Consider the following 17,095-nt stretch of genomic DNA (forward strand, 5'->3'; position numbering starts at 1 on the left):
TTTAACTGAATAATTACAAATCTTTATTTTGAAGAACACCAACCATTTTTATTTAGGTCTCAAACTGAACTTGACTTATTGATTTAGACTGATAGACGTTCAAGCCTCGGTCTCGAGCTTTTTGAATATGGACTTTGGACTTTAGAATCCCAATTAGCTTTTGGAGTTAGTTCCCATGGATTCGCGTGCATTCGGTCTTGGACACAAGCGCTCTTAGATTTTTACGATTTTATTTATATGCCGGTCAATGTATATATGCAATGTCAATGTGAACCAATGTCACACATTAAAAAAAATAATATTATTAATTTTTTAATAACATTATAATAACCTATCCTAACCTAAAAAAATCGGAAATAGTAGACATTGAAAATTGACTTGACATATTCATTCTTCATCTGAAAAACTTAAACCGATCTTTTGAAAGCATCACTCTTTAAAGACACAACTCATCAAACGAAAGAAAGCGTAAGATATCGCTAAGCAAACATGTAAAGCTCCGAAGATATTTAAGGTCCGCCTGTCCGTATGAACTCCTCGAACTAGTGACCATGGACGCACTTGAACTCTCTGTCTGGGCATATTTTTTCGCCTGTAGAGTATCTTATAGTGGCTTTCCGAATATGTAAGTGGAAGTTGTGCTTTTATTAGACTCTGCCTGTATCTTCTTTTTACATGGTTTCGTGGTATAAAGGGATTAATCTGCAAAGTTATTTAAGAAGTTTACTGGTTACAGAGGCGATTTAATTCAAAATCAGTAACCGACAGTATAGCAAGCACCAGACGTGGAAGTGACAATTCTCAGAGTGAAAATTCTTCGCGCCGATCACTAGGTAATGAGGATGATAGGGTCGAAACTTGGAATGAAACCGGAAGCAGTTCAAGACAAGTCTTATTGGCACCGGGCTCTCCCGCTTATCAAGGAATCACCACGTCCGAGTTGGTGAACCAGATAAGGTCAGCCGCCTGTTAACTAATATATTAATATAAGATTTGTCATAGGTGCGTTGCGTTCTTGGCCGATGTAAAACGGTTCAGACGGGAAGTTTCTGAATTTAGTCAGGAATGTGAAATTCAGGTAGAACCTGAAAGTGAGGCTGATGTCGAATCGTTTTCCTTATTTATTATGAAAGGAGAGTATTCTGTTACGGCTGTGGAGTTGCAAATGCATACTAACCAAGTTGTAGTAAGTGTTCAATAAACTCGGCATGTCGAAGTCGCAATTCAGACAGAACACTTTGAATGCACTCCAGACCCAAGCAACAATGACCGAATAATAAAATGTTGCACAAACGACAGATGGCCGATCACAGCGGATACCAGGACATTTACAAACAGAGGTGGAATACGATGACAAAAAAAAGTTGTTTCAAATTTACATAGTACCGTCGGGTAAACAAGATTTATATTTGGGAATACATTTCTGGGAGCTTTATGATTTATTTCCAAAAGTCTGATCATATCTGAGTTAGATGCAACTGAGAATGATGGTAATGTCAAAGTATATCAGCACAGATTGTCCGATGTAGATAAGTCTAAACTAAAGAATATTGCTAATTGCTTTAATTGCTTCGTTCAGCCAAGAAGGTCTCGGTAAGACCAACCTTATATCACATTCTATTGATGTAGGTATGGATAAGTTCTTGTTGAACAGTTCTTGTTCATCTCCTATCGTTAAGGTAACGGAACCTGAAAAGGTTACAATTTGTTCAGACTGTCAGAAGGTGAAAAACTTCACCGAAAGAGATGCATATCCTATGCCTTATTGTAGTCGCCTATGCCTGAATATGTAACTATGTAACTAACTATAAGATGAGTTGTGCGTTGAGATCATCAGTACACTCAAGCTTAGGGACTTCTCCTTAATGGTGGTTTTCGGGCAAGGCATGATTTCTTTTGGATCTACGCACGCTTTGTTGAGGCAGCTCAACTTATTGGATGACCGAACCTTAAAATTTGACCGTCCAAAATCGTTCGAAATAGTGCGGAAGAAAGCATGCATGTTAGCGAAGCACTCCGAGAAGAAGTACAATCTCCGGACCAGAGTCGATTCGTATGCAGAGGGGCAAGAAGTATTTCGTAGAAATTTTAAGCAAAGCTGTTTCCAGGCAGGCTACAATGCTAAATTCGGTCCTCCTTTTGTAAAAGCCAGAGTTCATAGAAGGTTAGGAAGCTCTTACTACGAGTTAAAGGATTTACAAGGAAAATTATGATGTACATACCATTCGAAAGATATTCGCGAATGACGTGTTTTCACTCGGAATGTATAACAAAGCCAGATGTTACCGGGGGTCTTTTTGGCCTAAGAGCTTTATGCCAACCTTTGGGAAGTACGCAGCCAACCATTTTCGCTATTTTAGCCAAGCTTTAATGTGTGTCCAAAAAATTTGAGAACTGCATTGTATGCATTGTGTCCTGAAATTTAAGGCAAATATACTAGACATCTCATACCGTTGCCAGGGAAGACCTGAAAGCTTTTGTCCCGAATTAGGAATTTTTCGCTTTTGCTAAGCCTGAACGTAAATCGTTCTATCCGTTTCCTTGCTTAATTTCTTTTCTAATTGAGATCCGGTGGAGTTCACAAGTACTTAAGTTGCTTCCCGCATCCAAAATTTTAAATAAGTGCTAAGTTCACGCGGACAAGATATTAAGTTGTGATAGAAGAGTGTTAGCCGGAGCCTAAGCAAATTCAAGTGAGTAATTAAAAGCTGCCTGTGTCTGAGTACAGTGCGTAACTCTTTGTTGCCCAGGTCACGGAAACCGAGGGGCGCTGCCGTGTATTGTTCGGCTCTATTCGCGAGAAGATAGACGCGATATAGAAAAGAGAACAGAATCGAGGAAATGAATATAATGTAAAATAACTCTAATATATATTAGTGTTAGTAGGATCTAATTATGTAATAAGCAAGTTAAAATTGATTGCTTTAAGAGCGGCAGAGAGTCAAGAATATAGATAATAGTAAGAACATAATACTCTGTAAGGGTCATGCAACTCATAGTTACATCTACAATGATTCAAGATAAGGAGTATATAGTTTCTTGTGAATATACTTGGAACAGAGAAGTTAAGCCGACTTCACCACGAATAAGCCTACAAATAAAGACTGTTCCAAGCAGCGTTCTACGGTTAGCTAGGGAAGGTTAATTTATTAAAATAAGTCTACTGGAATGAGGAGGTAATATACGGTTTGCATCCCAATTTAGGCACCGCAAGGCAAAAAGTAAGAAGTTTTTTTGACCGATTCAATGAGGTCCGAGTGGACTACGTATTGTGGACTCCAAACAGGTGATCCGTACTCGAGAATCGGACGGACTAGCGTAATAAATAAGGTTTTAGTCATGTACGGATCATCAAATTACCACCTTTTTATAAAACCAAGCACACCCCTGGTCTTATTGACAATAGTCGAAATATGGTCAGAAAATTTTACGTAGGGTCCAGAAGAACACCAAGCTCTTCTTTTCTGTCCAAAGGACAAAAGGTCATAACTTTGCACTTAAAGCCATTTAAGTTTAATACGTTATCACGGCGCCATATTTGAAAGCTCATGCATTGTAAATTTGACAAAATATGCCCTTCACCTTAGAAGTTCTTGAACATTAATCCTATATTATTTTTGATCAATTGGCACTATGTGAAAAATTATTGTTTTGCATTGCCTTAACGTTATTATTATTTAAATAAAGCTTAAAAATAGTAATACCCGTTCCTATGTACATAATATCACAAAATAAATTTTAAAAATGACTTTATATTAGAATATTTCAGCTTGTGACGTGTAAAAAATTAATAAGGTAATGATTGTTGAGTGCTTGTGTCCGCACGTCGTGCGTCGGCTGTATACCATTTTATTGTTTGTGGTTTCATAGGATGTACTTTCCCCAGGGATGCCCAACTGTTCTTATTACTGAGATGAGTGCTGAAGTTCTGAGCTGAAGTATGCTCAGCTGGCATCTCATCCCTTGGTTGTATTAGCAAAGGGATATTCCCTTTTAGGCTTTTAGCATCCTTGTGAGGTGGCAGTCCTTTCCTGCTCCCTCAATTCTTATTAGGGTGGCTTTCCGTTTTATTTCAATGACGATATGAAGCGGCGTTACCTCCATTAGTACTTCTAGGGCTGCAGTGGGACAGGTGCGCATTGCTCCTGTCATGCATATGCAGGCCATTCTTTGGAGCTTATGAAGTTTCACCTTAGTGGTGCTAAGGCGTGCTCTATCACCCCAGGCTATAGGTTAGTATGGGTCTGACTACCATGAGGTACAGCCATCTTATTATGCGTGGTAAGGTTCCCCACGACTAACCAGCAATGTTTCTACACGTGAAAAGTGCACTGGTGCACTTATCAGTTGTGTTATCGACATGAATTTTGAAGCTAAGTTTGGAGTCAAGGGTTATCCAAAGATACTTAACTTCATTGCTGGCCTCTATGCGACATTCTGACAGGGTTATTGCCTTCATTGTCTGTAGCTTGTACCTATTTGTGAAAGGAACAATAACAGTTTTGCTGGGTTTTAGGCTTCCTTGCACCATTCGCTGGTCATATTGAGGCCCAGTTGAATGATATCGCAGAGTGTTTTCTCATATTTACCTCTGGCTATAATGACAATATTGTCAGCATAGCCGTGGCCAAGTGTACCTCTGCGGGTCAGTCTGTCCAGCATCTCCTCTACCAAAAGGCTCCACAGGAGAGGTGAGAGGACACCAACTTGAGGGCAACCCCTTGTGGTAGATACTGTCGATATATAGTGGCTATGGCACGCCTAGATGCCAGTAGTGACTTGATCCATCTGCTGCTTGTCGCATCTAGTCCTCTTCTTGCCAGGGATGCGTTGACATCCTCATGGGAGGTACGTCTAAGAAGGCACATAAGGCTACTTCCTTATGAGTCAGGGAATCCTCAATAAGGCTTTTCAGGTGATATAGGGCAGTATCAATTGATCTGCCCGCTCCGTTGGAGCGGATGCTCCTGACAGAAGGTTCTATAATTCCTTCGTTTGGCTTTCCTCATGGTTATACATGGCCAGTTTATTCCGGTAGGCATCTAAGTTCCCTTCTCTTTTTGCTTTGATAAAGCGACGCCTGGTCGCTTTCTGCAACTTCTTCAAAATTCCGGCCAAGGGAATAGTTTTCTCTGAACGCGTTTGTAAGACGCGAGTTAATGTCTTCTACGGTGGCCTCCAGTTCTAGAGTGGTATGGAGTTTCCCGGTTACCCCAGTAACTGGATCTCGCAGTAAGGAGGCATTGAACCCTTCCCAGTTCGTATTCCTGGGATTGCGCTTACGCTCGCTACATTCTAGATTTAGCCCTATGTTAAAACGAATAGTTCTGTGATCTGGCATTGACTCCTCAGGAGATACGTGCCAGTCGCTTATATGCAAATCCACTGATCTGCTGGAAAGTGTTATGTCCAGAACCTCAGATCTTACCCTAGTATCAAATGTCGGATCATTGCCGACATTTAGGATTTCTAGATTATTATTTAAGATAAATTCCTAGAGTGACTCACTTCTTTGGTTCACGTCTCTACTACACCATATCACGTTTATGTGAGTTTGCATCACATCCAACGATGATGGGTGAGTGCATCCTCTTACAGTGTTCAACCAGTACAGTGATTTCGTGCATCTTCACCGGCAAAGTATGCCGATGCCACCACAGCCTTCTTGGCTGCTCCCACATCTTCTACCACGATAGGTACACAGTCCCGAGTGAGAAATTCTGTAAGTATATAATAATTAATGCTTCTACATGCCAGGATACAGGCTCTAGGGCTAGAAGCCCGTTGATCGCAAATTATCTTGGCGTTCTTCACGTACAGTCCTGGTTATACCAGGGTTCCTGTACCAGGGCTAGCCCAAGATGTTGTTTGGTGAACATCCTTGCCAGCCGAGGCCGCCGTGGCGCGATGGCTGTTCACCTGAGCTATCCCTGTACTCCCGACCATTAGATATACGGCTCCATCATCGGCATTTTTCGTCTGGAGATGCCCAGGTCAACATCCGTCGGTACAGCTTCTTCCTCACTCAACAGGTCTAGTTCCATGCTTAGCTTTTGACAGGATATCGGTGCCTGATCCCCCATCTCGATGACGGTCGCATCGAGATCCTCATCCTCATCATTTTTGGATATTTTTTTATAATTTAATTAATCTTGTAAATTTCTATAGATTTCAAACTATATTTGAAAAGTTCGCTGATATTTTTTCACATTCTTATTAATCATATAATTTCCTATGATTTGCAAAAGAACTTCCTCATAATTCTCTTATACAAAAGACCGACCGTGGTGGTCCGTGGTGGTATCGATTTCTCGTTAAATAAACAAACATTTCTCGATATTGCCCATCCACTCAAGCCGTAACCAAAATCCAGCCACTAGGCAGGCACATAGCCACGCAGTACATAATAATTCTTTTTCCATATGTATGCACATAAGCATGAGCAAGGAGCGCTCTCACGCAGATCAACTAAACAACCCACTAACCCAGTTCATCTAAGATTTTCTCACACCAATTGTTTCAGTCTTAAGCCGACATTCAAAACGCAAAGCGGATTCAATCGAAATTTTTATTTATTTCAAATACGGATCATTTATTCGACTCAAAACAAAAACTATTTTACTATATAGCGTGTTAGTTGAGTTTGAGGATTGAGAAATGGTAGTGTGAAAGCGTGTGCTTATGAAGTGGCAGACTCAGCGGTTCATTACTTTTTTGTCATCATGAACAGTTAAAAGCTCCCAAAGGAATGGAATGATAGGGCAGTTTTTGCTTTTTAATAAATAAAATAAAAATATTCAATAAAATGCACTACAGAATTTTGTTATTTGTTATCCTTACAGTAAGACAGATGTGAGTAAGGAACATTTATAAATAGTGTAGGAAACAATAACATTGAAATAAAGTTATATTCTCGAAAGTTTTAGACCGACTGATTATAGCAATTTAACTCATATAATACCCAAGAAATCGGCGAGCTTTCCGAAAGAAAGGGATACTTGAGTCATGGCAATTATCCTGACTAGAGACTTAAACAACATCCCTTTAGCTGTTACGTAATCCTGTTTACAGAATATTTTTTTTGTCTTTTTATTACAGAGAACAACAATTGCTGAATATATTTGAAGTTATTATAGATACCCTTGAAGGAAAACTAAAACGCATTGACAGTCTAGATAATACAGTTGATCTTCTTATGAAAAATATGGAAACGCTGCAAAATCGGGTAGTGAATAACTTATTGAAAACAGATTTTATTATATCTCAGCTAAAAAATATAGAAAAAACTATTTCTATAGAAATGCTTCAAGGTCAATCATCAAACTTGGATGTTGCTTACGAAAGCACAAAAATACCACAAAATTCTTCAACGTTTCTGAAGCAACAAATCGTTAGTTTGGATCGAAAGGTATCTGATATTGATAATAAGCTGGAATGTATGAAAGTCCAATTAGATAATAACTTGTTGCACATTGAAGACTTTAATGCCGAAGCTAGTGAGAAAAAACCCGTTACAATAAATGGAAATGATGTTACAAAGGCATTCAGCTATGTAGCTATGACACAAGTAACATCTGAATTGAGTGAACTTCGCGATTCAACTGACAGCATTGATAAAAAGTTACAGTTTTATATAAATATCGCTTCTGAAAATATCGGAAAAATGACAAGCATGATGCATGAGATTCATTGTGCTGTAGTTGATCATAACAATCAATTAAAATTTTTGAATGTGACAACACCTACAAATTCAAATAAAATTAATGAGCTCGTTAAAGAAATAAGGCCAATGGGTGTATCTGAACAAAACGATAATGTTTGGGACGTCGGGGTAGACACAAAATCAACTGATGGTCATCTTCTCACCAAGTCCACTGCCCCATTGAGTCAGACACAACGTCAAGAACGTGCAATAGATGAAATCCACCATGACAAAAAATCCAAATCCTACTTGAGTATTAATAACTTAGATATGGTTAAAAAACAATTTGAAAAACAGGAAAGTTATATGCCCCCTGAAGGAATAACAGAGACCAGAATCAAAAGTATTTTGGAATACGAATCGAAAAAGTAAATTGGTATTAATTTTTTTACTATATTTTCTAATCAATTTATATTTTAAGCTACTCTGACACGGATGAAAATTCAAGAACGGAGATCTTACATTTATCACTTTCTAATATTCAACCAACCATAGTAAATAAAACTTTAACTACACCGTTTACTTCCACACCCGGAGATGTGCTGGGTCTACTTCATTCGGCGTCGTTAGACACCAACCGAACTCACGACGACGGACCTGTAGTCAATGGATTGAAATCTGCAAATCGCAAAGATCGAATTATCTTTCCAAGCATAAAGAAAAAACCAGCATTTCTAAACACAACGATTGCCAATGATTTTTGGGCGCTCAAGGATGTAAAAGTAAGTTCTTAAAAACCTATTTAAAAATTCAACCATAAACAAAACAAATTAATCAACGATGTAGTCAAGTTTCTCATTTTTATATTGTTTTAAATTGGCAATATTCATGCATTACAAAAATCTTTTAGTTCTCGTAGCTCCCGAGAACTTTACGTTTATAAGGGCACGTGTTAGCGGGAATGTTTTTTGAACTCAATCCCCCATCAGCAATCACCTGCATCTGAAGATCGTATCTTGTTCAGAGAAGAGCGTTTTAAACAAGAGATAATAGTTTCCTGACTACCGTTACCCGGTGTTCAGCTAGTAGCGATAAAAATTGGCAAGACAAACAATAAAAACAAAAAAAAAAAACTTTTCTTAAAAGTTTGGGCGTGACCCGTACATACTTTTCAACGAATATAATATACTCTTTTACATTTCGAGTAACAGGTATGAACACACTTCTAGTACGTGTTCAGCTAAACACTGTTAGGTCCGGTCTATTTAGCAATAAGGAGTTAAAGGCACATTCCGGAGCAGTTTTTAAACGATTTCCTTTTGGAACAGCAGTAATAAAGGATTATATGTACACGGCCGACCTTCTACGTGGAGCCGATAGCATCAAACTCGAACTCAAGGCGGAAGATGTAAGAGCAGGGTAGTTCTAACATAAATACCTCGTGTTACCTACGTGTCCAAGTATCACTCAAAGATGTATATATTTTGTTTATATGACTTATTTTGCCTCGTATCTACTGTAGTTATCTCCAGATCGTATCTCCAGTAGTCATAATGTGTAAGACATTAGCTCTAGAGTGGCGAATGCATCGATTAAATTAATATAATACGTTGATAGGCAACGGCGTCGAACTACAGTGAAAGTAAATCGAAGGTGATCACCACAATCTATAAAGCATTACCTTTCCCAGATATGAAGACTCGTCAAAAACCAAACCAAAAATGTCATTTATATCGCTCAATCTACCTTTGCTCTTGTCGATTTGGAAAGTTGAAATCATTGTTGTTAATCGCAACGTACGTAGTATAGAGTTAAGCTGCTCAACGGTTCAATTTTCGAGTTTGCAGGACTCTAAACTCGTCCCAATGACCTAATCATAAGCCAAAACCACCACTGTAGCGAAACCATTAGTTTCCTGCCGGCGTATAGTTTGGAAAATCACAGCGACACCGTCAGGGATATAACTTAAAATTTCGTGGTTCAAAAACATCCAAGCAATGTTTATGCTAGTTATTGATCATAATGGACGCGCTCTAGATGCTACTAAATCTTTGTAGATTTAGTTACTAAATCTTTGCTACTCCAATTTTAAGTGCTTGTCTATAGCTTTCAAAGCGGACGGTCGTGTTTTTTTTGCTCCCCGGTTTTTACTTTGTGTTTGTCAAACCAGCCGCGGTTTTTAAAAAATTTTCTTTAATTATCATATATATAAACATAATTTTTAATGATCCGTTCGCTTCGCGAGTGATTCTTTTGTGATTTGTGCAGTAGTTTAAACAAATATACAAAGTAGTTTGCATTTTTCGTCTCTTTGTTTTGTTTACTCTCCCTTTTTGTGCGTCGCAGTGGTGTTTGGTGTTGTTTTTTGCATGCACATAAACTGCACTTTTCGCTCACACTCTCTCTCTCTCTCTCCTTCGCTCTCCCACACAAAATCTAAATTTCTCAGCGTGCAGACTGCTCTCGTGCGGTTCTTTTAACAGCTGGCTTGAAAGTTTTGGTTTTGTGTTTTCGTGCACGCACAGTGGTCTGATTTCAGTTAAATATGGAAACCGTAAATGTTGTCTGCTTTTATAAAAATTGTTGCCAGGTTATAAAACCTGAGCAGCCAAAAATGACTTGTTGGCTATGTGATAGAATGGTGCATACTAAGTGCGCTGGTTTTAATGGCCGTACGAGTGATGACCTAGCAAAGGGTAAAAATCTAAATTACTGTTGTGATGCTTGCCTTGTGGTTGCGAACGAGATGAAATCGTTTATGCGCCAAACTAAAGGTGGCTTGAAAGAACTGATCAACAGTTTTGGCGTAGCTAGAGATAGTTTTCGTCGAGCCGATGATCTTCTTTCCGCGCTTAATTCACAGTTTAATGGCCTTAAGCTATTAGATGAATCTCCAAAGCGCAAAAAAGCCGCTGGTGGTAGGCTGCCTAAGGCCCCGCAACCACGGGCAAATGATCAACAGGACTCCACAACTGATCAGCTGTCAATCGCAGCAAATCCACATATGCTGCTAAGATCGGCAGCTAAAAAAGATTCGGAGCAATCCGATCAATCAGCTGTGGATGGACCCCACCCTATGATTGCTAAAAATTCCGAATTGTCCGCATTGGTTTCTCAACCAGTGATTCCACCTGTCTCGATTAGTATACCACCACAAGGGAACATTGAGTCCGGACTACCGGCACAAGTTGGCGCTTCAGAAATACAATCTGCAGCGCCAAAACCCCTCGCGGTGGTTCCACTAAAGAAACAAATTTTTTTTTCTCGGCTTGCCCCTGATCAAACATCGTCGGATGTATTGTCTTATATACAAGACAAAACAAAAGCCGATAATATAAAAGTGGAAAAATTTAACTTCTCTTATGCTAGGGACATATCATCTTTCAAGATAACTGTCCCAAACGAGCTCTTTTCGACCATATGTTCGGGTGATTTTTGGCCGGATAGTATGGTGGTAAAAGAGTTTGAAGCTAAGATCAAAAATAAGAAAAAGGTGCCCGTGGGAATTAAACTTCCCTCACGTGGCCAGACCACTGCACCATCCGCCTCTTCATCTTCTTCCTCTTCAAAAAACTAACTACAAAACTTACTATCTCCTATCAAAATGTTAGAGGCTTGCGTAGCAAATTAACTAAATTGTATTGTGATAGTCTTTCATTTGCATCCCATATTATAGTGCTTACAGAGACTTGGTTAAAGCCGGAGATACTTAACTCCGAAGTCTTCCCAGGTATGTACACTATATATAGGTTTGACCGTCCCTCCAGACGGGGAGGTGGAGTCTTAATTGCGGTTAGATCTACCCTCGCGTCGGAGGAGTTACTTTTGGACGATTCCCGTAACTCGGAATTCGTATGTGTAAAGCTGTCTTTTTCCGACAGATCAGTTTATATTACGTGCTCCTATATTCCGCCATCTTCTGAATTCCCAGAATATCAAAATCATCTGTCCGCTATCCAGTCCATCTTGAATAAACTTTCTGACAGGGACCAATTGGTAGTTCTAGGTGATTTTAATATACCTGGCACAATGTGGTCCCCAGAAGAACAATCGAATATCCTTCTCCCCTTAGCACAACATGACTTTAATGACGGCTTGCTCGACTTATCCCTGTCGCAAGTTAATTATATTCCAAATTCTCTTGGTCGACTTTTGGATCTATGTTTTGTAACAAGTCCTGAAAGTGTGTTTCTGTCCAGGGTAGTACCTCTTACTCAACCTGAAGATCTATATCATCCTACTTTCGAGGTGGAAGTCGACTTAGGTACGGTATTAAAAGTAAATTCAGAGAATTCAACAAATCGAATTCCCTGTTTTCGCAAGGCAAATTTTCGGAGGCTAAACAATTTTATAGCTGGCTTTAATTGGTCCGATCTTTACTCCTGCAACATAATGGAGGATGCGATTAATATGTTTTATACCGCAATTAAATCATTTTTTTACTCTTGTGTTCCGACGTACTATCCGTCAATCTCTAAACCTCCTTGGTTTAATAAAGAGTTGACACACCTAAGAAATGTAAAGTCCAGACTCTATATGAAATTTAAAAATACCGGTTCTCAGTCCATCCTTTGTAAATATTTAAGCGCTCGGTTAAACTTTACCGTGCTTAATGCTCAGTGCTACAAAAATTATTTAAACCGTTGTAAGTTCCAGTTTGCACAGGATCCGAAACAGTTTTATAATTTCGTTAGCACTAAGCGAAAAACAAGTTCTTACCCTTCCTCGCTATTTTTTGAAAACACTACGGTTACATCGGATCAGGCAATAGCCGATCTATTCGCCAAGTTTTTTCAAACAACATATTCAACTTTACCTCATTCCGAACAGCCATACTCTTATGCGGTATCTAAGTCGAACCTAATATTTTGCCCCACTATAAACGAAAGCTCACTGCTTAACGATCTTCAGCGTGTTAAAGCCTTGTGCAAGCCTCTACTGAAACTGTTTACCTTATCTTTGGAATCTTCACAATTCCCTCATATATGGAAGGAGTCCTTTGTGATTCCTCTTCACAAAAAAGGTAGCAAACTGGATGCAAGCAATTACAGAGGAATCTCTAAATTGTCGGCTATCCCAAAACTTTTCGAAAATGTTATCACTCCTCATTTGCAGCACCTTTGTAGATCAATCATATCACCGTGTCAACACGGTTTTATGAAACGCAGATCTACAACCACTAATCTCTTGGAGCTAACTTCTTTCGTAATACAGGGTTTCAAAAATAATCTTCAAACAGATGTCATCTACACTGACTTCAGTAAAGCATTTGACTCTGTTAATCATTACCTTCTAATAAAAAAACTTGACCTTATAGGTTTCCCTGTTGATCTTCTAAATTGGATTTCAAGCTATCTGAATGGCAGGACACAACAAGTCCTCTTTAAAAATTCGTTATCTTCTATTCTCCGAGTCACATCCGGTGTCCCACAAGGGAGCCATTTTGGTCCGCTTCTTTTTACCTCATTCATTAACGACCTCCCCTTAATAATAAAACATTCGCGTGTACTTATGTACGCAGACGATGTTAAATTATGCCTCCAGTACAAGGACACTTCTTGCCATTTGGACTTACAATCCGATCTAGACCGATTTCAAATATGGTGCCGTGATAACATATTAGACTTAAATAGCTCCAAGTGTAAAGTTATGACCTTTTGTCGTGCAAACCCAATACGCACGACCTACACTCTAAGTGGGTGCTCTCTGGACAGAATAACACGAGTTGATGATCTTGGTGTTCTTCTGGACCCAAAACTAAAATTTTCTGACCATATTTCGTCTATTGTCAATAAGGCCAGGGGTGTGCTTGGTTTTATAAAAAGGTGGTCCAAGGAATTTGATGACCCTTACTTGACTAAAACCTTATTTATTTCGTTAGTCCGTCCGATTCTCGAGTACGGATCACCTGTTTGGAGTCCACAATACGCAGTCCACTCGGACCGCATTGAATCGATCCAAAAAAACTTCTTACTTTTTGCCTTGCGGCGCCTAAATTGGGATGCAAACCATATATTACCTCCTTATTCCAGTAGACTACTTTTAATTGATTTACCATCCCTAGCTAACCGTAGAACTATGCTTGGAACAGTCTTTATTTGTAAGCTTATTCGTGGGGATGTTGAGAGTCCCGACTTGATTAGTCGGCTTAACTTCTCGGTTCCAAGTAGAGTCACTAGAAACTATATACCACTTATCTTAAATCATTGTAGATCTAATTATGAGTTGCATGACCCTTACAGAGTTTAATGTTCTGAATAGACTTTATCCTATTATCTGTAATCTTGACTCTCTGCCGCTATTAAAGCAATCCATTTTATCTTTTCTATTACATAATTAGATCCTACTAACACTAATATTTGACATAGTTATTAATTTCCTCGTTCCTATTCTATTTTTTATATCGCGTCTATATCTTCTCGCGAATCGAGCCGTACGATACACGGCAGCGCCCCTCGGTCGGTTGGGCGGGAGGTGTGGCCGTGGGACCCGTGCGATAAAAAAAAAAAAAAAAAAAAGTACAATCACAAATTCTCGGAATTTTGCCAAAGTTTAAAATGGGTCTTTGTGGGGAAACTAAATTCTATATGCATTCTAATTGACACCAATTATTATACTCGTTACTCGTAGGGTGTACTAGATTCGTTGAGAAGTAGGAAGTAGAAGGAAACGTTTCGGACCATATAAAGTATATATATCCTTGATCAGGATAAATAGCCGAGTCGATCTTGCTATATCCGTCTGTTCTTATGATCGTCAAGATCTCAGAACCTATAAAAAGATAGAAGGTTGAGATTAAGCACAAAAATTCTAGAGACATACCCAAGAATCGCCCAGAACTGCCGTCCCCACACTTTTGACAAATGTTTTTATTTATTTATTTGTTTTAAATTTCTTCTGATTTTACAAAAAAATTTTCGTCACCCCGACTCTTACGCCCTCGAACCAACCACAGAAAAATTACGAAATTTCTCGTTCGCATTCTCCCTAGCTGAGTAACGGGTATCTGATAGTCGGGGAACGCGACTAAAGCCTTCTCTGTTGTTTGTTTTCAACGTGCGTATCTTGTGATATCAAAAGCCACACAATCAGTAATGTTTTAAATCTGTCTCCATCGGAATACGGATTGATATTGGAGCTAATGGAGCACAAGCCATCACATTATGTTGCGATCACATTACTTGCAATATTCGAAATGCTACGGCTGCTTCTTAAGCAGAGTCAAAATGCTTAGAACGCTTAGAATCTATATATAAATATCGAGCTGACCAGTAAGTGCAGTAAAATTGATAAAAAAAAATCACATCAGGTCATCTTTTTCCCTGTCTTGCTCTTCGGAATTCTAGGTCTCAAATGAATTCAATCAAAGCTCGTTTTACAAGACTACATGATTTGCAGTGATCTTAGTTTAGTTTTTATACTCTTGCTGTAGGAAGTTTGCAACCCAGTGTAAGGAATTGATTTTGTTTGTCTGCTCGCTACTAGTTACATTGGCTAGCTCAGAAATTTATATTAAAAGTAATCACCCTGTTACCAGTAACAACCCTTAGTTGATTTCGTGCTAGGAACCTCCTGTCCTTTGCTCTGTCCCGGCCGGGCAATCGCCTGCTTTACGCCGCAGTCCCTGTAGCAAGACGCTTAGAGAAAGACGAACGTTCCACCCTAGTCTTTCCTCAAATCAAAATTAATTGATTTCGTTTAATTTTTGCGTATTACCCATTATAAATATAATTCGTGTAAATTAAATAAATTATTAGATTATAAAGTATATCAATTTATAGAAATAAACTTAGAAAAACAAAACAAGACAATTTTTTATGCTTCCATATATAATTATCTGTTTCACTTTATACCTCCCTATTTACCATTGTTAGCATTAGTATTTATTTTAATAGAATAAATGTGGCGATACGAATTGAAGTTACTAAAATTGCCTGATACTGAAAATTGAAACAATAGAATAGATAATTCGGGTAATAATTACATCAAAGGGGGGAGAGAAATTGAAGTAGTTTTTTAATTTGGAACGTGGTGATCCTGGTAGGGTGGGCAACAACTTAAACATCTGCTAGGTAAAACTTCCCAGCTACCCAAGAGTGTCATCTCTCAATATAGGGTAAAAAGAAAATATATAATACCCGCACCAATTTCCTTATCTTTTTTTTTTGTACTTCCATTTGATCGATCCAACCTTCGGCACTTGGTAGAGACTCTCCAATAATTTACCGCCCCAAAAGTTGTAGTGCCACACAACAGGAGGGGACTATGTGGCCAAAAGTACTAAACTGCCTGGGCTACAGGGTACATCAGGGTGACGGTACAGTTCCAAAACGCCTTTAGAGGACATCCCCAGAGCGGGGTTAAGTATTCTGAGCAATGCCTCTCGAGCGTACCACACCTATATATACCAATATGGCGCTAAGTTACTTTTTTTCGTCGACACTGGTGTAAACCAAAGATTCATAAGCCCAAGAATTGCCAACGGGTGCACCCCACTACCTACTACCTTCCACGCGCTCACGTCTTGTATGTATATTTTTTCAACTTCTCGGAAACAATAAGACCACCGTTTTTTATGTGCTCCCAGAAGAGGTCTTCCTTAGGGGCCTTATTAGATTTATTTTTATTTTTTTTTGCCTCACGATGCGATTTACCCAGAAATCGTAAAACAGAACCATTGTCATGCCAAGTTTTAATCAATCTTAATGCAAACGCTGAAATACGTACCCAGCAGGAAGAATCCGTCTACGCTACCCTTATCCCGCTATCATGAGGAGCGAGGTGGAGAAACAAATTGAGGAACACCTAATTGAGGGCATTATCATGCCCTCGAAGTCTTTTTTTTATCGCGAGAGTGCCATGGTCCATTCGCGACTTCCACCAAAGGGTCTAAACCGCTTACGCAGCTCAAATTCTCGGCTCATCCACTCAAGAAAGCGCCCAATTCATATAAATACAAAAGAGAGCCTCCTAATAATAATATAGAAAGAATATATAGAAAGATTAATATAGAAAGAAGTAAATAAGTCTCAGCCAAGGGTTTGCTTAGCTTTTGCTTCGCAACTTACAATTAGATTTAATTCTTTCTCCTACAAATAAGACGTGAATTGTCTCCGCTTCCACACTTGTAATTTTAGTTGAATAAAGATTATATTATTTTCTTAAATTACCGTGGATTCGTTATTATATATATATATATATATATATATATATCATATAATCAGCACTTTCGGAAGAAATACAGAGAGCGATTCCCACGCAATGTACACATTCCACATCCGCTAGCTGTATACAATCAATATCCCAAGCGGGCTATCTCGCTCCATATATAATGTTAACAAAAGGGCAGTATAAGAACGATTTTTGTCACTAACAACTAGTCTTAAGCTGAGATCAAAAAGACGGTAAAACTATTTCTCCAATAATTTGGTATTTCTCAGCGTTGTTCTTAGT

The 17,095-nt window shown here is 38.8% G+C and overlaps 1 protein-coding gene and 1 long non-coding RNA gene across 7 annotated transcripts in view; both read left to right on the forward strand.

Annotated features, from left to right (window-relative positions):
• LOC6739559 overlaps positions 1 to 17,095 on the forward strand; it is a 72,483-nt gene that overhangs the window by 20,815 nt on the left and 34,573 nt on the right. For all 3 annotated transcript variants that reach the window (XM_044922633.1, XM_039291399.2, XM_039291398.2), the window contains exons 2-3: positions 7,099 to 8,070; positions 8,124 to 8,424. In XM_044922633.1, coding sequence (XP_044778568.1) covers positions 7,099 to 8,070; positions 8,124 to 8,424 — 1,273 coding nt within the window. The remainder of the gene's footprint in view (positions 1 to 7,098; positions 8,071 to 8,123; positions 8,425 to 17,095) is intronic.
• Positions 355 to 1,606, forward strand: LOC27209248. Of its 4 annotated transcripts, XR_006541614.1 has the most exons (4): positions 368 to 625; positions 695 to 939; positions 1,003 to 1,186; positions 1,254 to 1,606. It is a non-coding gene; the product is annotated as an uncharacterized LOC27209248 (long non-coding RNA). The 4 variants fall into 4 exon arrangements; XR_006541613.1 differs by having other exon boundaries at positions 355 to 625; positions 695 to 833; positions 1,003 to 1,591; XR_005543534.2 differs by having other exon boundaries at positions 373 to 625; positions 695 to 943; positions 1,003 to 1,578.

This window comes from Drosophila simulans, chromosome 2R (genome assembly GCF_016746395.2).
Source record: "Drosophila simulans strain w501 chromosome 2R, Prin_Dsim_3.1, whole genome shotgun sequence".
NCBI classification, from domain to species: Eukaryota; Metazoa; Arthropoda; class Insecta; order Diptera; family Drosophilidae; genus Drosophila; species Drosophila simulans.